We start from the raw sequence: 23,573 nt of genomic DNA, 5'->3' as shown, positions 1-23,573 counted from the left end.
AAGTTGTAGGTATCTGCCAAATGATGCATGAATTTAGATTTAGGCAATATTTTATTAAATAGTGTGCCAGATTCCAGTCTCATTCCAATTTCCCAACAGAGTCCACACAGTTTACCCTGTCTTGCACAAATGTGTAGTTGGCTCACTGAACATTCATTGATATTTTCTATAATCTTTCTAATTGGTTAAGTATCGCTGGCATTTGGGATAATAATATTAACAGCATTGTTAGAGTAATTAAGGAAATGGGGAAGCTCTCCAAAGGATGTTCTTTAATAAGATCCCAATATTCTTAAGCTTTCATCTTCAGAATGAGTTTAAAATAGTGCCCAAGAAAAACATTATTTGAAAATGGAGCTGAGTTAATTATTATTTCGATTTGGTTACAATGAAATAAAATAGTGGGTGTGCTATTTTAATTCATGCTGCTGATATTACTTACTTATTTATGTCCTTGTACTCCCAACCCACCCTTCTTCCTCCCAGTGGGAGCCTGACCCCATTAGTAGAGGCATGACCCTGTTAACCTCTTATTTGACATTCTCAACCCCCAGAAAGCATTGAGAGTTTGGCACGACAGCTCCAGAAAACTATCTCTATCTATCTATCTATCTATCTATCATCTATCTATCTATCTATCCATCTATCTATCCAGGGCCGTCTTAACCATATCTGGCGCCCTGCTGCCAAGATCCCTCCGGCGCCCCCCCCCCGTGAGTAAGGCGGGCAGGAGGGGGCGCGGGGAGCTGAGAAGCACGGAGGAGGCAGCCCCAGGCTCACGCTCCCTGTGCGCCTCCGGAGAGCGGCCTGAAGCCACTCAAAAACTGAGAGGCGCGGAGGAGGAGGCCCCAGGCTCCCACTCCCCGTGCGAAGCTCTGGAGGTGCGCGGGGAGCGTGAGCCTGGGGCTGCCACGCTGTGCCTATCAGCTGTTCAGGCGGCCCCAGGCCAGCGCTCCCCGCAGCACTTCGGAGAGCTGCCTGAAGCCACTCAACAACAGAGGCGCATGGAGACAGACACCAGCGTTCGGCGCCCCTTCCACACCCCTGATGGCCAGGCACCTGGCGCCTGGCGCCACCCAGCCCGGGCCTAGGGACGGCCCTGTATCTATCTATCTATCTATCTATCTATCTATCTATCTATCTATCTATCTATCTATCTATCTATCTATCATCTATCTATCTAATCTATCTACAGTATCTATCTATCTAAACATTTGAACTGAATTCATAAATTGACCCAGACATATTCCAAACCACATCCTGCTTCCAAGCTTGCTGGCCTCAGCAATTCCCACCATAAAGTTTCACCAGTACAATCCCCTGTCACACACACACACACACACACACACACACACCGAGATAAAACCACAAAGCCAAAGAACCATTCTTGTGACGACACCATACATCACAACCAAGGCATTGAAACCAGAGATATGATTCTAAGGACAGTCCTCAGAAATGCTACTGATTTAGGAGAAGAATAAAATCTCCATATTTCCAGACTTCACAAAACAACTTGCAGACCAAAGACGTGGTTTCCTCCAAGCGAGACCCACGGCAAAAGAGGCTAATCTGGAGTTCTGCATCAGGTCCCCTGCTATTTTCTGTGTCAGAAGGGGCGAGGAAACATACAAATTTACAGTACCAAAGGATGCAGAAGCCTATATCCAAGAGGAGCTACCCACCGAGCACAATAAGATTTTTATTTTTCCAGGTTTTATGATGTCCAATTTTCTACTCTCTCTTCTTCTTTTTCTTAACAACTATGATTTTATAGCACTCATTGCTTTTTCCCTTCTTTAGCTAAATAATAAAAATAAACAAATTACCAACTGAAATCTTTTTTTCATGGATACCATATTAGAAAGATGTCAACAGTTTTCTTCTTCCTCTTCTTCTTTGATATGTGAATAATAATTTTCATCATTAAAAGGAGAGAGCTGCTAGACGCCGGATTCAAGCAATAAGTCCTTTTTTAGTTCCCCCTCCTCTTTTTTTCCTCTTTTTCCTTTTTTCCTCTTCCCCCCTTTTTCCATGTTAAGTCATTTTTTTCTACTAAGAGCACCACCTACTTAGTCCACTCTTGTTTCTTTCCCCTTTTTGTTGCTTCATATAAGCAAGTGTGAGAGAGTGTGCCTGAGTGTGTTTTGTAATTATTTTCCCTTTTTTATTACTTTCTGTATTTTCTCCCTTTTATTAATCCCATACCTTCCCTTTTATCAATATTGATATCTATTTCTCCCCTTTCAATAACCAACTTGTATTGGGTATATCTTTCTTATCTATATATTATTGTTTTATAATTATTGTTCCAAGGCATAGCGTTTGTTTGGGAAACAGATTCTACATATAGCTGATATCTATTGAATTCTAGTTTAAACATATATGTTAGATTTTTATCCTTGACATATATTATTAGATCCTATGTACATAGCTGTCAAGCTTTCCCTTTTCTCGCGAGGAAGCCTATTCAGCATAAGGGAATTTCCCTTTAAAAATGGGAGAATTTTAAAAATTCCCTTTAAAAATGGGAGCTATGCCTATGTATTGATCCAAAAGTCTCTGCCACCAGCAGCTCCCCAATGCATGTGGCGGGTGTCCATTTGGCAAGGCTACAAAAGGGTCTATCAGGTACGCATAGTGATGTGGCAATCAGTATCCCCGCTTTGTGCACAGGAAGTCTGCATGTATATGTTGGCACACACTTAGGGCCACTTTTCACATTGGTATTAGTTCGCCTGTCTTCCCAAGTGATGCGTAAAAAATTCCGGAGACACCGTTGGTGGAATCTTTTGAGGAGTTGGAGATGGCTTTTATAAGTGGTCCATGTTTCACAAGTGTACAGTAAGACACCAGTGTTGAATCAATGATTCTTCAACATCAACTTCGTTGGACTGGTCATGTTGTGCCAGATTATTGTCTTCCGAAGCAACTACTCTATTCCAAACTTAAAAATGGAAAGCGTCATGCTGGTGGTCAACAAAAGAGGTTTAAAGACTGTCTCAAGGCAAATTTTTAAAAAAATGTAGTATAAACACCAACAATTGGGAAACCCTTGCCTCTGAGCGCTCCAATCGGAGAACAGCCTTTACCAAAGGTGTCATGGGCTTTGAAGACACTCGAACTCAAGACACAAGGGAGAAATGTGCTAAGAGGAAGGCACACTTGGAAAATCCACACCATGATCAGCTCCCGCCCAGAAACCAATGTCGCCACTGTGGAAGGACGTGTGGATCCAGAATTGGCCTCCACAGTCACTTATTGTTAAAACTGTGTTTATGGAAGACAATCTTACTTGGCTACGAGTGATCGCCAAAGAAGAAGACAACTTTTCACATCTTCCAAGCACACTGCCAGCAGGCAGGGGGCCAGCTGAGGTGGCCTTGTGACTGCCCGGTGCATTCCTTTCATATATGAAGGGGTCCATCTGAATGCTCTCTGCTTTTTAAAGCTCAACTTTTTAAAGCACCACCTCAAGCATGTGAAAGAGCTGCTTCGTGGGCCATTTTTGGACCTGCCATTGCCCTTTACATAGCTATGGCTGCCAGGGTTGAAAGTTAAGAGATTTGTGGGGGGGTGCAGAAAGTTTGGTGGTGAAAATATTGTAGCTTGTCCGTGCAGGGAGGCAAAGAGTAGTAGCTGTAAGTATAAAAATATAACAGGCAGACTCTCCATTCCAAACATTTCGCACCAAACCTGCTGTGTAGCATATGAGGCAGGAATATTTAGACATTCTTTTTTTTTCTGTTGCCTTATCGGTTTCTCTCAGTTTAGGAAAGACACAATAAGGAATTTATCTGAACAGTCATTTCCACCCCCCTCCCATCACTCTAAGTTGCTGTCAGAGAGAGAGAGAGAGAGAGAGAGAGAGAGAGAGAGAGAGAGAGAGAGAGAGAGAGAGAGAGAGAGAGCTCTTTTGTTCTTACTCCAGAAAACAAAGTCACAAAGGTATTAAATTGAGCAGGTGCTTTTTACAAAATTGTTTTCTGGAACCACATTCTGAAGAGCCAAAATGTCATTCCCTTTGTCTAAATGCAACAAAAGAATCCCAAAGGGGCCACCCAGGTAATGAGTGATTTAAGTCTACATGCAAGCATATGGCTTTTATCTGTCAGACTTCCCCAGTCCCAGTGGGTGCAATGATCACACTTCTGTGATCTATGGTCAGAAATCAAAGGGAAGTCACACTGGCATGTAATTTCTGACTACTTATTGTCATCACCCCAAAGTCCACCAGCGACCAGGGCCCAAGTTCAGAGGCTACATTGCCATTGGCTGAGGGAGACAAACAGGTTCCTGCTCTGAGCCCAAGTGCTGGGGATTAGAGACCCACCAAAACTGACACTGGCACCAACAGGCCACCGAACTGGATCCCACAGCACCAAGGTTCATAGAACCATAGGAATGTTGGGTTTCTTGAATAATCAAAGTTGCTTTTGAGCCGGTCTAATGTCATGAGAAGAGAAGACTCCCTGGAAAAGACCCTGATGTTGGGAGACATCACCTTGCCGACAAGCAGAGACATCACCTTGCCGACAAAGGTCCGTATAGTTAAAGCTATGGTTTTCCCAGTAGTGTTGTATGGAAGTGAGAGCTGGACCATAAAGAAGGCTGGTCGCCGAAGAATTGATGCTTTTGAATTATGGTGCTGGAGGAGACTCTTGAGAGTCCCATGGACTGCAAGAAGATCAAACCTATCCATTCTTAAGTGCTCACTGGAAGGACAGATCGTGAAGCTGAGGCTCCAATACTTTGGCCACCTCATGAGAAGAGAAGACTCCCTGGAAAAGACCCTGATGTTGGGAAAGATGGAGGGCACTAGGAGAAGGGGACGACAGAGGACGAGATGGTTGGACAATGTTTTTGAAGCTACAAACATGAGTTTGACCAAACTGCGGGAGGCAGTGGAAGACAGGAGTGCCTGGCGTGCTATGGTCCATGGGGTCACGAAGAGTCGGACACGACTAAACAACAACAACAATGTCAATACTGTCTGTTTAAGAAAAACAGGTGCCGGTAATTTCTGTTTAATTGCTCACAGACGTGGGCTCTACTCCATGTATATAAGGCTCTGTTGGAAAGCATTTTGTGTGGTAGTTGTGTGGGAGTATGGTGGGAGTTTTGGGGAGGTTTGAAGGGTTGGAATGTGGGTATGTACAGTTGCTGGGGGAGAGAGCATTTATCTTTAGTTTAAAGTCTCTTCCGAGTCAGTTTGTTTTTCTGTTAAAGAAAGCCAACCTTTTGTTTCTCTTCTGTACACTTAAAAGGTATACTGCTAGTCAGGGGTTCCATGCTAGGTTGGTCTTTAAACTCTTGGTGGTGTATTTTAGCCAAGTCAACTTCTGTTTGCGTATTTTGTTTTTCTATAAACTCTGCGTGAAGCGTACTTTGAAGGGCCACTGAGAAACTGGGGTATATGATTTATGTTAGCACTCTTAATACCCAGTTTTCCCCAATATTATTTCGCGATAAGGAAGAACCCCTCGCAAGTATTTCCCCTTAGGAACCAAGTGTCTCTGACCCAAAGGGAAGGAGAAGCACCCATTTCCAAGCCATAGGGTTAGCTCTTTAAGGGTCTATAGTTCTCCAAGAGAAGAAGGGGAGCATTTGAGAGGTTGACATAATATAGGCAGAGGCTCAAAAGCCTCAGCTCACCTCTTGTGCTAGTCAGAGCAAGGGGCTCACTTGGAGCTCTCCAGGGTGCTGCAAGAACCAATCTGCCTTGCTTTCCTCCCTCCCTCCCTCCCAACTGTGGATGCCCCCTAGAAACATAAACAGGACACTTATGGCCCAAGTGCATGGTTTAAGAGTCCTTGAAACATGACACTGGGCCACATTGAGCACTCCACATTTAAGTGCCTTTAACATGCCCAGTGTCTCATTTAAAATTGGCTCGGGGTACATTACAAACCAAACGTTAGTCTACTCGAATTGTTTTTATTTATTAGAAGCTTTTTATTCTGTTCTTCTGTCCAGAGACTGCCAAGCCACTGCGAGTCTTTTGGAAAATTAAAAATTTATAAATTACAAATTAAAAAGAGTGCTCACTAGAGATACCCGAATACAAAACTTTATGGAGTGCCGAGCACTATAGCGGTGAGCTCCGTGGCCCAGGCAATTCTAATAATACTAATCATCTCCTGCTCCATTTCATTTCCTATCACATTTTCAGCAGCTCATATGTGCAAATGGAAATTTGAGAAGCAGCGTGTCTTTCAGGGATTGAAGGCAAACGAGTCTTGCATTAGAAAGAGAGTGCGCACTCCAACAAATGTGTCGAACTCTTTCTGCTTTAATAGCGGGGATGATGACTAATACAAAAAATGTGCAGCTAAATGCTTCATTAGCAGGATAAAACCCCGCCATCACACCATTACCAGCCCACGCATAACCCCTCTCTTTTGCTGCAGAAGTGCAAGTTAATGGACTAAGCTTCCAGCAGCCTGGAGAAATACAACTGCCAAGAATCCAAAGTATGAACACCCTTTCGACGGGCTCCCCAATGTCTCTCCTAAGCTTTGGGCCACCACTGGTTTTCTACCTGCAGATGGGAACAGAAGCAAGAGTGACAAGTGGGGCCAGAGGAGAGCCGAGAGTTTGCACAAAGCTGAGAGCAGTAAAGCAAGCGTGTGCCACTATTATACATCATTTCCACACATTTTCATTCCAAACGTTTTTATGCCAGACAGTTTTCCTAGGAAGCAGGTTGGAGACAGAGGAAGATTGTCACCTGCATGCGACCCGGAGAGCAGGGATCCTGTCTCACATGGTCTCCTCTTTAAATTAAGGAAACAGAAGCTAAGGGAGAAAGAAAAAGTGCCCACAGTCTTACACTCAGCACCACACATGGAAGGAGTAAGCCTAGTCCTCAGTGGCCATGCGTGGCTTTTGAGACACCCAGAGGCAACTGAGCATATTCATTTCTGCATGCCTGATGATGATGTTCCATCATTTTTAAATAGCACCATTTATTTCTTCAATTTATTTGTGAATCACTTTCCATGAAACATCCCAAAGCAATTTAACGATAAAAAACATCAGCAGTAAAAAACATGTGCACAATGGCCTTGATTCAGACCTTGGTGCCTCCAAGGGGATGTGGGAAATATTTCTGCCTGAAACGGTGAGGAGCTGCTGCCTGGCTGACAAGACAGTCATACCTTGGATCTCAAATGTCTTGGCTCCTAAATGATTGAAACCCAGAAGTGGGTGTTCCCAGAGGCGTCGTACCCATAGAGGCTAGTGGCGCGGGGCGCCAGGGCACCAAGTTCTGGAGGGTGCCAGGGAAGAGGCGGAGGTTGGACATGGTGCCTCCCAGCATCAGCTCGCCGCCCTCGCCTGCTTCTGCCATGCTGCACCAAAGCAGCGCCACACCCGGAGCCTCCGTCTGCCGTGGCTACCGCGGCACGAAGCGGCCAGCTGAGCCGGGAGGCACCGCGTCCAGCCTTCACCTCTTCCCTGCTGGAGGAGCAGCCCTCCAGCCGCTGCCTGCCTCCTCCAGCCCCGCCGGCAGCACATCCTCCCTAAAAAAAACTCTGGGAAACAGGGGGAAACCGGAGGGAGCTTTGCACCACAGCGCCGGATATGCTTAAGACGGCCCTGACTGTTCCTGCTTTCAAATGTTCTTTTGGAAGCCGAATGTTTTGGAAGTCGAACGGACTTCTGGAACGGGTTCCGTTCGACTTCCAAGGTACGACTGTACTGAGCTTGACAGACTAACAGTCTGACTTGCTATAAGGCAGCTTCCTCTGTTCTTGCGATTAATTCGTCCCAATGGTTTTAATGGAGCATTGCTCATCTGGCTTCCTGACACTGAGGGCAGAGCCAACCGCATTATCCCTACTGCTGTGCCCACACCATGCTGAGCTCCCCTCAGCCCTTCGTGGGAACCAGCAGCAAAACCTGCCATTGGGAAACCAGGTGGGCAATGCCACCCTTCTTGCAATGCCCCTCTAACTGATGCGCAATTTGACTGAATTAGCATGGATCCAGCAAAATACCACACTTTGCGACAAGCTGCGTGTAGCACTGAAAGTCAGGTCTGTGGAGGTAGCTCCCAGCCAGGGGTCCTCCTTTTGGCCACCAGCGGAGAGCAGAAAGGGTTCAGCGCACCATATCTAGCTTCAAATCTCTTTCAGGAGACTCATCTTCCACACAAGGCTACCACAATCAGGGGGAGTACCCAGGCTTGAAAGCCATGACTCCGCAAGGAGATAAAGGAAATTCTGATGGATCTATTGTACATTAGGGTCAACGGAAACTTTTATCTGCCACATTTATTTCTGGACAGCTTACAGTATCAATAAAATGCTAAAATACAAACATTAACCATCAAACAGCCCAGGGGTCAGCAAACTTTTTCAACAGGGGACCGGTCCACTGTCCCTCAGACCTTGTGGGGGACCGGACTATATTTTGGAAAAATAAATGAATGAATTCCTATGCCCCACAAATAACCCAGAGATGCATTTTAAATAAAAGCACACATTCTACTCATGTAAAAACACCAGGCAGACCCCACAAATAACCCAGAGATGCATTTTAAATAAAAGGACACATTCTACTCATGTAAAAACATGCTGATTCCTGGACCATCCATGGGCCAGATTTAGAAGGCAATTGAGCCGGATCCAGCCCCTGGGCCTTAGTTTGCCTTCCCATGAAATAGCCAGTCATAGTCAATAATTTGGCCAGTGTGTGCAATTTTTTAGATGTATTAGGACAGTACAAGCAAGTATGTAGCAGAAACTACACAGGTGAGATTTCAGGTGATAGCAGAAGCAGAATTTGAGTTGCCTTTCACAAAATGACTGTTTAACAAGGTGTTTTGATTACACACACACACACACACACACATGTCCCATTTAGAAACAGTGGGGGTGAAGTGATTTGAGGGCTGGTCTTAGACCAGGGAAACCTATATACAGATCTCTACTCAATTACTTGAATAAACTTGCGCCAGTAACTACCACTGTGGATATGTTTCCAGGATAAAAGCAGTGAGGTGACATATGCTGGTCTCATTAGAGCAAGGTCATGGGAAAAAATGTAATAAATATAAATATAGTTAAAAGAAAAGTAGTTACATCCATGGAACTCTCAAGCTCTTGAGCTGAAGTTCAAAAGTGAAATTTAAAAACCTGACCCTAAACAAGCACCCACCCCACTCACACATAAAACAAAGACCGCCACAGCCAACCACAAAAGAAAAACATATCCAGACCTAGGCCAACCCCAACATCTCTCACCATCAAAGGAACACAAGTAAACAGCAGAGAACCTACACAAGCGATGCTGACAAACCACCACCCCCCACACACATTAAGTAAAATAGAAACATTGTCACATGACACCCCCCTCACACCCTCCCCTATCTATCTCCCTTCCCCTTTCCTCCCCAATGTCTCAACAATTGAAACTGATCTGTAAATATGTTATGAGAGACATTGCACATATCTTTGTAAACTAAGAAAACCTTTTTTTAAAAAAAGTGAAATTTAAATGTATGTAAGTAAGTAAAACTTTAATACGGTCAAAGACCAGCAAAATTTAAATGAAAAATAATGGCATTGGTAAAACTCTTGACCTTTTGACCTTAAATTTCACCCCCACCCCAGCAGTGTTCTCTTGCTCCAGTGCAGGAAATACTTCAGAAACAACTCAGACATGTTCTTACATCTATAATGTTGTGCCATGAGGCCATCTGGATGTATTTTCCATTATTACTTTGTGCCCTCTAGTGGAGTTTCAATGCTCCGTTCTTAACATGAATGTTCTGGCATTTCACTGGGTATAAATGCAAATCTGAAACAGTCAGAACCTATTGCTATCCACTGGCCAGAATAATATGTTGCTGGCCAAACAGCACTTCCAAACCCATGGTCACTGCTTCTCTACTGCAAAACAGCAGCAGGCAGAGCTGGCCCAAGACATTTTGTTGCCTGAAGCAGAAGACAATATTGCACCCTTCTTCCTTACCTTCCAAGTCCCGGACTGCAGAATCTGGGACCGGCAGCCGTGTGACACCGGAAGTTGCGTCGATGTAACTTCCGGTATCGCTTTGCCCTTCTATGGGCACCAAAAATGGCCGCCGCCGGCTTCAAAAGTCGCTTGTACGCATGTCAGGAAGTGCGTCGACGCAACTTCCGGTGTCGCTCCTCCCATCTATGGGCACAAAAAATGGCCACCGCCGACACCGGAAGTCGCGTCTATGCACTTCCGGACATGCGTAGATGCAACTTTTGAAGCTGGCGGTGGCCATTTTTGGTGCCCATAGAAGGGCAAATCGGAAAGAAAAAAATGGCCGCCAGCAGGAGAAAATAATGGAGAAAAACGGAAGACTAAGTGATATGGGGGACCACCGGGAAAAGGTAAGTAAAAACGGGGGGTTTCCCGGGGAAAATGGGGTACTTGGCAGCTATGCCCTTCCTCCCATTCCATGTCTGAAAGTTGACAGGACTGGCAACCGAATCAAACTTCAACAGTGACTATAGTCTTCTGCACATTGATGAAGGTTGAATATAGTGTCATTCGGCAGAGCCTAGCTGCACTGGACTGTAAATATTCTCCAGCTGAACCAACTTTCAACACTAGTTATGGGTCAGTGGACTCCTGGGTTAGCCAAGGAGCCACAGGCAGCTGCCCCAGGACCATCCCAAGACATTTTGCTGCCTGAGGCAGAAAACAAGATGGCGCCTCTCACCAACTCCACAGATAGAAACTCACTACACTTCCAGTTACTTCAACACTGGCAATGGGAGAGCAGCCTGGTTAATATTATGTCTGCGCTGTCAATGCCTTCCCACCAAACCTCTCATCAATCAACACAGGTGCTGAACATTGTCACTCAATGCACTAAGCAATAGTGATGTAATTTTCAAAATTTTGCTGATAGCCAAACTCTCAGTACCATCAAATCACAAAAAAACAACCTCAGTACAGTAGCATAGTACACCATGTGCTTTCTTTGAAAAATTTAAAATTAAAAAAACACACATGCTGAAGTAAAATCCATGCATTAAAAGCTCGTCAAAGATAATATGCCTATGAGTCAGGGGAAAAGTGTTACTGGTGGAGAAGGGGAAACCTATTAAAGAACAGTGTTATACTGATCTTTACAAAATTGAAAGTGTTTCTAATCTTCCATTTTCTATTCTTCCAGTAAGTTCAAGTTCCTTTCTAAATTGTGTTTTTGCACCGTCCCTTCTTGTGCCTTCGAGAATGCTATTTCAACATCACAGTCCAGATCTCCCAACGTATATCACCCAGTGAGAGTATTATTTAACTTTTCGGGCATGCAATCGCATTCTTATAAGATAACAGGATTTACTATGAAAACCTTCAGGTGGCAAATTTCACAAACGATCTGATAGATCTGCTAGTCGTGTAGCATTTGCATCTTTCTAGATTACAATGCAAGAAAAACGCAGGTTGGCAGCCATAATTTCACTGCACTGATATTTCTTCATTTTTGTTTTTGCAAAGGCACTGGAGCGGCATCTGTTGTAAGAGTTATCCCATTCAACCCTGAGAATTCAACATGCTGATGATTAAGAAAGCGCAAGCTTAAGCAAGGAACATCTATTTCGGTCAAACCTGAATGAGGTTTTCACAAGTGCTTCGGGGCTCTCTACCGCCGGCAGCTCCTCTGCTAAGATTTCTTCAGGAGGTCTTGGGTCAAAGACGATGGTTGGCTTCTGTTTTTCCTTAAGATTCCCTGTAAGCCCACCAATAATGGTATTCCACAGACAGTTCTGAGATTTCGACCCTAGGCGGAAAAGAAGACAAACTGATATAAAAACTCGCCCTTCAGAGAACTGGAGACAAGTAGTAAATAGTCCCTCGGCTTTTGCCCGTGCAAAATCTCACGCTGTGCCAATGGTTGGTCTCATTATTAACCCTGGAGAGAGGGAATGGGATCTAATATTCAAGTTGTTGTTGTTGTTCATTTTATTTATTTATTTATTTATTTATTTATTAAATTCATAAGCCAACCTTCACCACAAGATCTCAGGGCAGTGCACAGAATGAAAACAAGGAAAGAACACAAGTAAATAGTTAAAACAGAAACAAAAAAATACCCTCCCTTCCCACAAACACATTTAAAAGGCTGTAGAATATTAATCAGCCTAAGGCCTGGTTGAAGAGGAATGTTTTCACCTGTTGCCTAAAAGGATGTAATTAAGACGCCACTTTATATTTTAAAGAAACCAAACTCAAAGTGTCTTACAACACGTTAAAAGATGAAATAAGACAATCCAAAATAAAACATTCCTGAAGGGAGTCCAATATAAATTATACATTCAATGCAACATAATTAGCAGGCAACTAAAATATTATCTTAAAGATTTCACACACAAAAAGTATTACAAATGAGGGCAACTACAGAATGCACAAGTAACGCAGGAAAATTAACCAAATCATAACGATCTTAAAGATTTCAAAAGAAAACATTACCAAAAAAGGTCAGATAGAAAATGCACATTTTAAAAAGCATAATTACCAATGGAATAAAATATTATCATAAGCATATAATGTATCTGCTGCTGTTGCTGCCAATCCTGCCAATGGTGGTTCATGGCAGGCTGCAGCTGTCTCTGGCCTCTTCTGCAGTCTTCGTTTTTGTAGCTGGAGTCAGTCCGGGCCCCACTCTCCCAAGCCAGATAGGGAAAGGTTTGCAAGGCAATGAGCAGGTCTTGCAGGACACACAGCCAAGAGAGCCCTCCTCCTTAGGCTCAGTGTTGCCCCTTGTAAAACTCAGCAAGGAGAAAAATGAGTTGGCTCTGGCACCAGTTGTTCTCCCGGCCCTACCAATCTCAGTGGGCACCAACGACCACTACACTTGAATAAATAAAACCATGGCTTAGAAGAGTATCATATCTAAAAACAGCTCATGAAGAACTTTTTTTTTGAAAAGGGAAAAAGGAAAAAAGCAGCTTGTGACATTCTTCTTCTGCAAAGACAGTCAGAAATCACTTGCAGCATGAAACCAAAATGCTTGTTATAATTGTAGTCAAATAACTGTTTTGGTTTCTGTCTAGATATTTGCAAATTGATATCATGTATTCCAATACATGATATCATGTATTACATGCAGCCAAAGATGGAGAAGCTCTATACAGTCAGCAAAAACAAGACCTGGAGCTGACTGTGGCTCAGATCATCAGCTTCTTATATCAAAATTCCAGCTTAAACTGAAGAAAGTAGGAAAAACCACTGGGCCAGTAAGGCACAATCTAAATCAAATCCCTTATGAATACACAGTGGAAGTGAGGAACAGGTTTAAGGATTTAGATTTGGTGGACAGAGTGGCTGAAGAACTATGGATGGAGGCTCGTAACATTATACAGGAGGCAGCAACGAAAACCATCCCAATGAAAAGGAAATGCAAGAAAGCAAAGTGGCTGTCCAACGAGGCCTTACAAATAGCGGAGGAGAGGAGGCAAGCAAAATGTAAGGGAGATAGGGAAAGATACAGGAAATTGAATGCAGATTTCCAAAAAAATAGCAAAGAGAGATAAGAGGGCCTTCTTAAATGAGCAATGCAAAGAAATAGAGGAGAACAACAGAATGGGAAAAACCAGAGATCTGTTCAAGAAAATTGGAGATATGAAAGGAACATTTCGTACAAAGATTACCATAATAAAGGACAAAAGTGGAAAGGACCTAACAGAAGCAGAAGACATCAAGAAGAGGTGGCAAGAATACAAAGAGGAATTATACCAGAAAGATATGGAGGTCTCGTACACCCTAGGTAGTATGGTTGCTGACCTTGAGCCAGACATCCTGGAGAATGAAGTCAAATGGGCCTTATAAAGCACTGCTAATAACAAGGCCAGTGGAAGTGATGATATTCCAGCCGAACTATTTAAAATTTTAAAAGATGATGCTGTTAAGGTGCTACACTCAATATGCCAGCAAGTTTGGAAAATTCAGCAGTGGCCAATCCCAATCCCAAAGAAGGGCAGTGCCAAAGAATGCTCCAACTACCGCACAATTGCGCTCATTTCACACGCTAGCAAGGTTATGCTTAAGAGTCTACAAGGCTGGCTTAAGCAGTATGTGGACAGAGAACTCCCAGAAGTGCAAGCTGGATTTCGAAGGGGCAGAGGAACCAGAGACCAAACTGCAAACATGCACTGGATTATGGAGAAGGCTAGAGAGTTACAGAAAAACATCTACTTCTGCTTCATTGACTACGCAAAATCATTTGATGGAAAGTTCTTAAAGAAATGGGAGTGCCTGATCATCTCATCTGTCTCCTGAGAAATCTCGATCTGGGACAAGAAGCTACAGTTAGAACTGGATATGGAACAACTGATTGGTTCAAAATTGGGAAAGGAGTACGACAAAGCTGTATATTGTCTCCCTGTTTATTTAACTTATATGCAGAATTCATCATGCGAAAGGCTGGACTGGATGAATCCCAAACCGGAATTAAGATTGCCAGAAGAAATAGGAACAACCTCAGATATGCTGATGACACAACCTTGATGGCAGAATGTGAGGAGGAACTAAAGAACCTTTTAATGAGGGTGAAAGAGGAGAGTGCAAAATATGGTCTGAAGCTCAACATCAAAAAAACTAAAATCATGGCCACTGGTCCCATCACCTCCTGGCAAACAGAAGGGGAAGAAATGGAGGCAGTGAGAGATTTTACTTTCTTGGGTTCCATGATCACTGCAGATGGTGACAGCAGTCAGGAAATTAAGACGCCTGCTTCTTGGGAGAATAGCAACGACAAACCTAGACAGCATCTTAAAAAGCAGAGACATCACCTTGCCAACAAAGGTCCATATAGTTTAAAGCTATGGTTTTCCCAGTAGTGATGTATGGAAGTGAGAGCTGGACCATAAAGAAGGCTGGTCGCCGAAGAATTGATGCTTTTGAATTATGGTGCTGGAGGAGACTCTTGAGAGTCCCATGGACTGCAAGAAGATCAAACCTATCCATTCTGACCAAATTTTGGATTTTGACCAAAAAATGGAGGGGAAACAACCCAGGAAAACCCTTTGAAACTTTGCAAAAGGCAGACAAGGAAGGAAAAACTGCTCTCTTCTTTGTCCGATCTCTCTCATTTGCCAACAGAGGTCCGTATAGTTAAAGCTATGGTTTTCCCAGTAGTGATGTATGGAAGTGAGAGCTGGACCATCAAGAAGGCTGATCGTCGAAGAATTGATGCTTTTGAATTACGGTGCTGGAGGAGACTCTTGAGAGTCCCATGGACTGCAAGAAGATCAAACCTATCCATTCTGAAGGAAATCAGCCCTGAGTGCTCACTGGAAGGACAGATCCTGAAGTTGAGGCTCCAATACTTTGGCCACCTCATGAGAAGAGAAGACTCCCTGGAAAAGACCCTGATGTTGGGAAAGATTGAGGGCACTAGGAGAAGGGGGCGACAGAGGACGAGATGGTTGGACAGTGTTCTCGAAGCTACAAACATGAGTTTGACCAAACTGCGGGAGGCAGTGGAAGACAGGAGTGCCTGGCGTGCTCTGGTCCATGGGGTCACGAAGAGTCAGACACGACTAAACAACAAACAAACATCATGTATTCTATTAATATTTGTATTCCATGTTGTGAACTGCCCTGTAGTCTTTGGGCAAAGGGCCATATATACATTTAATAAAAATGAAATGAAATGAAAATGAAATCAAATACATGGAAATTGCAGATTATAAATCCCACAAGGTTTTTGAAATGTGGAATTTTAGCTTATTCTTCTTTCAAGAAAAACACGTTTGGTTGTCTGAGATCATTCCACTTTGCTGTCCCAAAGGGGCTGCCTTCTCCTGCTGCAATTACTGTTCGTGCTTTTTGCTTCAGTTAACGTTCAGCATCTCTCACTCAAAGCTCCTCTCATAATGGGAGCAAATGGGAAATAAATCCCTGGGAGCCGAGATTTGCTGCTGCCATTCTCTTATTAGGCAAAAGCTCGATTTGCACGTGACATTCACACTTCCCCTTCAATCCTATGTGGAAGAACTTGGGGGGAAAGCAGGGGCAGGGGAGAGAAAGATTTTTCTTTCTTTCTTATTAATCTTTATTGGTTTTATACAACGAATCACAGCTGTAACTCTCCATCAGTAGTGTAAATAAAAGAAGTAAAAAATAAAATAAAAAATTGGGAAGAAGGCAAAGTTATTTCCATATTGAGACTTCCCTCCTCCCCAGCCTGGCTTCTCTACATTTCTGTATCAACTGCATATTAGACAGCATCTATTTTGCTATTATCCAATACTTCCAAGAATTATATCACATTACAGGAGTCCTTCAAAGCCTGCCAAAGAGTTTACATGTTTACAGTGATCTTTTAAATATTTCATGTATTTATCCCATCCTCTGTTAAATTGTTGATCTTCTTGATTCCGAACTTTCCCTGTCAATCTTGCCATCTCAGCGTACTCAAATAATTTCATCTGCCTGTTCTATTTTTGTCAGTATGCTCTAGGAGCATAGCTGACAAGTTTCCAATTTTCCCCGGGAAACCCCCGTTTTTAAAGCTGTTTCCCGCTGACATCATGAATGGTGAAATATCCCGTAATTCCCCCGGATTTCTTCTGGTGCCGCTCTGCCCATGTCTGGGCACCGGAAATTGGGCAGCGCCGGCACCGGAAGTTGCTTCTGGACATGCATAGAAGCAACGTCCAGTGCCGGCGCTGCTGATCCCGTATTTTTCTAACCGGGACTTGGCAGCTATGGCTAGGAGAGAGAAATATTTCATCCGGGGTGGGAGGGGGGAGACAGATGAAACAGTTAAATAGGAATGGCAGCTGTACACCCAGGCTATTCCCAGCTTTGCATTTTCAGAATTTGAGGCATGAGCCCTATTTATGCAGATAAGCAGGGTGAAGTAATCAACATAAAGTCTTGTGCAGAATGGCTGCCTATCCCCTGGGAGCAACACTGGGGCTAGGAGGTTGGCCTTTGGGGAACTCCTCCTAGGCCAGCAACTGGGGACTGGCAGGCTTTTTCGCCATCTGTTTATTTGAATTCTGTTGTTGTATCCTTTTTGTAAACCTCTTTGAGATTTTTTACAACCACACAGGTGTATAACTTTTTAATGAAATTAATAAATAATACGTAAAATAAAATCATTCAGCATTCAACTGCCCACTAAACTTACAAGATCCCCTTTTTTGTCAACTTTTCTCGCTCAGTGTCACGTGAGTCATTCTATCTGTTGAAAGAATTTTAACAAGGCAAAATCCAGAGAGCTCTTTGGGGTGAGCTTAATCGCTTGCAATCTTATGCAATTTCAAAAGTAACTTTCAGTGGATCTTCAACAGCTGTTGTTAAAAAATAAAAAGCCTCAATGTGCGTGTGACACGAATAATTCACATTATTTGCATCATTTACGTTTTCTTCCTTCCAAGCCACAGCATGCAAAATATGGTTCCACTGCCACCATGTGGCGATATAGGAATACTGCACCCTAAACTGAACAATTTGCAGAGGGGTAGCCCTGCTACCGGTAGTTTCTTTGTGCAAAAAAAATGATGAGTCTAGAATCATAGAATCATAGAGTTGGAAGAGACCACAAGGGCCATCCAGTCCAACCCCCTGCCAAGCAGGAAACACCATCAAAGCATTCTTGACATATGGCTGTCAAGCCTCTGCTTAAAGACCTCCAAAGGAGGAGACTCCACCACACTCCTTGGGAGCAAATTCCACTGCCGAACAGCTCTTACTGTCAGGAAGTTCTTCCTAATGTTTAGGTGGAATCTTAAACATTAGGAAGAACTTCCTGACCTGACAGTAAGAGCTGTTCGGCAGTGGACAGTGGCGCCTTAAATACTAACAAATACTAACAAATTTACTACAGCAAAAGCTTTTGTGGACTGCAGTCCACTTCATCATTTGCATGAAGTGTCATCCTAAGTAGCAGGTACATTATATTCGGGGGGGGGGGTTACAGACACTTCAAGTGTCCCTCTTTTCCAGGAACAGTCCTGGACTTACAGAATCCATCCCCGGTTCTGATTTGATCCCTGAAGGTCCCACTTCTCCTTAAAAGGTAAAGGTAAAGGAATCCTGACAGTTAAGTCCAGTCACGAATGTCTCTGGGGTTGCGTCGCTCATCTCGCTTTACTGTCCGAGGGAGCCGGCGTACAGCATGACTAAGCTGCTTCTGGTGAACCAGAGCAGTGCACGGAAACACCATTTACCTTCCCATCAGAGTGGTACCTATTTATCTACTTGCACTTTGACGTGCTTTCGAACTGCTAGGTTGGCAGGAGCAGGGACCAAACAACAGGAGTTCACTCTGTTGTGGGGATTCGAACCACCAACCTGTTAGGATTCATTCCCCGTCTGCAGTCATAGGGTTATTGTGTATCATATGACTGTATGTGTTTTCATTCCCACAGAGTGGAAGTGACGTAGACAGGATGTTTATCTTGGAACTGTTGTTCCTTTGTTCTTTCTCTTTACTGGCTGTTATGCCAGAGAGAGGGAGCCATGATGTAGAGCTCCCAGTTTGTTTATATGTAAATAAAGCAGTTTAGCCTTATTTACTGACTTCTGTGTTGTTCATCACGTTTGTGAGAGCAATCGCATATTTGGCCTGTGGGACCAGTCTGACAACTGGCCCCCGGGACGGCCGAATTACTGACACAACCTTCTGATCGGCAAGCACTAGGCTCTGTCGTTTAGACCACAGCGACACCCGCGTCCCTCACTTTTCCTTAGGACGTCCCTATTCTTTTCAGAGAAATGTTGGAGGGTATGGAGTTACCTGCCCCTGAGCCAAGGAGATAAGCGCAAGCCGTAGAAGACATCTGAAGGCAGCCCTGTAGTGGGAGGTTTTTTTAATGTTTAATGTTTTCATATGCTTTTATATATACTGGAAGCCACCCAGAGTGGCTGTGCTAACCCAGTCAGTTGGGTGGGGTATAAAAATTGAAAATTCATAATAGTACTAGTATTAAATAGGATGTCCCTTTTCTCAGCGAAATGTTGGAGGGTATGGGGTTATAAACAGTAAGGTCAGAAGAATAAGAAATGAAGAAAATTGCCGATGATGGTCATATGAAACAGTAGTTGATAATGAAGGCACCCTGGGAATTAACATACATAGTGTTGTTATATATACAGTACACACACACACACAGTCATACCTCGGTTTAAGTACACTTCGGTTTGAGTACTTTCAGTTTAAGTACTCCGTGGACCCGTCTGGAACGGATTAATCCACTTTCCATTACTTTCAATGAATGGGAAAGTTTACTTCAGGTTAAGTACACTTCAGGTTAAGTACAGACTTCCGGAACCAATTGTGTACTTAAACCGAGGTACCACTGTGTGTGTGTGTGTGTGTGTGTAATCTATTATGTCGATTTGGACCACAAATGATAGCATGGAACCTCTTTCTGTATTGCGATCCAGTGATTTCAAATCACACTTCCCTTCTTTAAAAAATATTCTGCCAAAATGTTTCTGCACCACCTTTCATATACAGAAGCAGCAGTGTACAAAAAAGCAGAAGTACAAAAGAATTACGTTTAAGAAAAAAAGTAAGGGATCTGCAAGGTCAATGGCAAATAGGTTTAGAAGGAAGCAAAGCCTCAGAAAATGAATGGGCTCTCAGCAAGTGTTTTGAAGATCGTAAGCTCAAAGATGCCCTCCTTCAGGACAGCACAGCGTGGTCTGAGATTCGTTCCTTGTGCTTTAAATCCGCATACTTATTAATTCTTCACTAATCTCAAACTGAGCGTGCCAAATATATTTAGTGTACATCGCCTTGAGATGATCACTTAGAAGGCAATAAATTGATGATGATGATGATGATGATGATGAGCAATGGTAAAAATAGGGGCTAGGTAGGGGAATAGGGGAGGGACCCAGGTGGCGCTGTGGGTTAAACCACTGAGCCTAGGGCTTGCTGATCAGAAGGTTGGCGGTTCGAATCCCTGTGACGGAGTGAGCTCCCATTGCTTGGTCCCAGCTCCTGCCAACCTAGCAGTTCGAAAGCACGTCAAAATGCAAGTAGATAAATAGGAACCACTATAGCGGGAAGGTAAACGGCATTTCCATGTGCTGCTCTGGTTTGCCAGAAGCGGCTTTGTCATGCTGGCCACATGACCTGGAAGCTATACGCCGGCTCCCTCGGCCAATAATGCGAGATGAGCGCGCAACCCCAGAGTCGGTCACGACTGGACCCAATGGTCAGGGGTCTCTTTACCTTTACCTTTTAGGGGAATAGGTGGAATCCAGGGAAGACTGGAATTTCTCCCAGTAGTGGAGGCATCTTGCTCACAAATGGACCTGCTGGCATGACTGCAGAAAGAGGGGAGGAAGGAAAGAGTACAGTTCAGGAGAAGGGAGGGGAGAGACTGCATCAGGCAAGGCCTCCTTCCACCTGCCTTGCCCCACCCTCCAGTCTCTGCTTCTCAATTTGTATTGTATTATTTTATGTACTGTGGCTTTGTTTTATTGAATATAGTTTATAAATTATTTATTGTAATTGTCAAGTGGATTTCTGTTTAACTTTTATATGTTGATACTATTAATACTATTCTAATAATTGTTGAATGTTACTTTTTGATGTAGGCTGCTTATTTTAAAGTTTTGCTTTATTATCACATTTTTGTAGTGCATTGGATTGTTATAAGGTGTACATTTTTTTGTTCCTTCAGCATGTAAACTGCCTTGAGTATTGTAAGATAGAAAGACGGTATACAAATAAAAAATGATGATGATGATGATGATGATTTGTCTGACATTTTCCTTTGTAGGCTTGTCCTTTGGTCTCTAGAAAGTAGGGAGTTCTAGTGCACTGATCTGAAACTCTCATGAAGCAAAGTGACAAAACTTAGCTACTTACGGGCGAATCTTGAAAGCGGCCGAGCATTCTTGTCCCCCGTCTCATTTGCAACTGAAAGACAAAATGCAGCTCTAATTTAAAATCCATATATTGCAAGCATCACTAAGGCACACCTCACAGCCCCCTGCACTTTTAATCCTTTGGATTGGGGTTGCTTCCAGAAGCATTGCCATTCCTCTCATGTAGCAGACATCTGCTTGTACAACACAAACTCCCCTTCGGTGCACCCTCAAAATCTGCCCCAGATGCCTCTGGAACAGTTTTCAAGGGAGGAGAGGAAAGTGAAAGTCCCACTGTGCAAGAGGAACTCCATTTGCACAGGGACAGATTCAATCCTTGGAATTAAAATCCAGATAGATGATAGATAGATAGATAGATAGATGATAGATGATAGATGATAGATAGATAGATAGATAGATAGATAGATAGATAGATAGATAGATAGATAGATAATGAACATTTATAACTGACTTAATGCTTTTTTTTTACAAAACTCAATATATAACAAGACAGTTTCTAAACCATAAATCATTATTAATAACATCATCATCATAACCATCATTATAAGGTAAAGGTAAAGGGGCCCCTGACCATCAGGTCCAGTCGTGTCCGACTCTGGGGTTGCGGCGCTCATCTCGCTCTATAGGCCGAGGGAGCCGGCGTTTGTCCACAGACAGCTTCCGGGTCAAGTGGCCAGCATGACAAAGCTGCTTCTGGCGAACCAGAGCAGCGCATGGAAACGCTGTTTACCTTAACTTTGGGAGGCAGTGGAAGACAGGAGTGCCTGGTGAGCTCTGGTCCATGGAGTCACGAAGAGTCAGACATGACTAAATGACTAAACAACAAATTTCTATTCTTGTATATTGTATTGTTGTTTTATTGCTATGGCCGATGGCTGACGCAAATAAAGATTCATTCATTCTCTTACTGATAAATAAATAAGATAGAAACAAGCCACCTAATCACTCCTAGCAGAAACAAAACCCACAACTGCGCATCAGGTCATCAGCGAGAGATATCTGCCTCCAAGATGCTAGCAGCCTTCACCTGATCTTGTTCTCACTACTGCAAGACACACAGGGAGAAAGCTGTCCCTGGCCTTTCATTGGAGCGTTTGTCACTTTCCCCAATCAGAGGCCTTTCCCCATTCAGAACATTCCAGAGAAATGTCAACGATCCATTTTCTATAGATCCCATTAAGCAGCACCCGCTGGCTATTAAAGAACTCATCCTTCTAGCTCATTAGCACTCTTTCATCCAAGGCCACTTTCTGAAGACCTTCTTAATGAGCACTCAGTCTGATTTCTTTGCAGGGAGATGAAATGCTGGGAGGTACCAAATGAATCCTTCACAAGAAGGTTAGACGACCATCGCATCAAGGAAGCGCCATTCCACACTTTCTGGTGCATTTTCACATCCTCTTCCCCTATCGCAGAAGTCTGATTTTGGGGGGAGGTTAGACATTTCATGATAGGCAAAACGATGAGGCAAGTATGTTGGTTTTGCAAGTGCTCCAAATTGGCTTTAATAGTGGAACCTGAGTCAGCTGGGTGGGTGGGTGTCTGAATCCCACCTGGAAATAGTGACAATCTATACTTTCCAAAAAATAAATAAAGCCAACAACCCAGAGTCCTTTCTGCTGGGGAAAGCTCAAGACTGAAATCCTCAGGTGTCAGGAAATGTTATTTATGTATGCAATAACTGTGGCCCGTGTTTTGTTAGCCCAATAATTGTAAGTGAGAGAGGTCCCAAATAAAGAGGATTGGCAACTTAAGTTGGCAGAATATGCACAACTTGCAGATTTAACATCTAGAATAAGAGAGCAAGAAGGACATACGTTTAAAGAAGATTGGGAAACGTTTATTGAGTATATGGAAAATAACTGTGTACAGCTGAAAACGCTGGCATTAAGACGAATTCAACAGGGTAAATAATTTTTGACAGGTGTAATAGTGGAATAGTGAATGGTATAAGATATGCAAAATGAACTATGGAGAGAGAAGAAGGGAAAGTATATAAAATGTTTATTTGAAATGTGTCCGTGTGTCCCACTGCTTTCCCCAGGAAAACCTGCTGTTTACCCCTGAATGGGAACAAACAGCAATCAGGTTTTCTGCACATTGCCATTTGTTTCGATTCAGCTGTAAAGAATGGATTTTTCCAGGGAAAGTGATGAAGCCAAAAAAATAATAATGCTCAGACACGGACCTAGAAATCCTGTACCTAGAAAGATAGCAAACACACCATGCCACCACGATAGTCAGCAGGAAATCCTCAGTATTTGTTATGCTTTACCCAATAGCCAGCTCCTGCCACCCTGGGTTCCATGATGCCATCTGGGCAGAGGCTGTTCCCAGCACTCTCCTCACTTCACCCCACTCTCAGCCTCTTTGAAGTCCGCAGTTGCCACCAGATAAGATTAAATAACTAACCATCTGCCCCTTATCCAATAGCCTCCACAATTTCCCTAGGTGCTCTCTGAAGCCTCCTTAGATAGTGCGATATTAAAGGTCCAAGCATGAGGGTGTTGAAATAGAAAGAGACTCCACCATGTTTAGGCAACAATTAAAGAATTCACTAAGATTGGGGGAGGGGATATGGAGTTTTAAAAGACAGGCAGTGTGTAAGTTGTAGAAGACTCTTCCGGAGCAAAATGACAAAATACGGTAAAGAGGATCAAAATGCAATCCACTATCCCGGTACTAAACAGCCCCCAAACCAGGCTCTCTAATAGCAGTCCTTCTTCCTT

At 43.4% G+C, this 23,573-nt stretch overlaps 1 protein-coding gene across 5 annotated transcripts in view; it reads right to left on the bottom strand.

Annotated features, from left to right (window-relative positions):
• PDE1C (phosphodiesterase 1C) overlaps positions 1–23,573 on the bottom strand; it is a 311,437-nt gene that overhangs the window by 175,187 nt on the left and 112,677 nt on the right. For all 5 annotated transcript variants that reach the window (XR_009558360.1, XR_004693428.2, XM_060280590.1 and 2 more), the window contains exons 2-3: positions 20,825–20,875; positions 11,596–11,767 (exon numbers count right to left, since the gene is read on the bottom strand). Coding sequence is in view for 3 of the 5 variants with exons in the window: in XM_060280590.1 (XP_060136573.1) it covers positions 11,596–11,767; positions 20,825–20,875 (223 nt within the window). In the remaining 2 variants the exon portion in view is untranslated. The remainder of the gene's footprint in view (positions 1–11,595; positions 11,768–20,824; positions 20,876–23,573) is intronic.

Source organism: Zootoca vivipara, chromosome 12 (genome assembly GCF_963506605.1).
Source record: "Zootoca vivipara chromosome 12, rZooViv1.1, whole genome shotgun sequence".
Classification (NCBI taxonomy): Eukaryota; Metazoa; Chordata; class Lepidosauria; order Squamata; family Lacertidae; genus Zootoca; species Zootoca vivipara.
The sequence above is the reverse complement of the archived record's forward strand: the minus strand, read 5'-3'. Positions and strand labels throughout refer to the sequence as shown.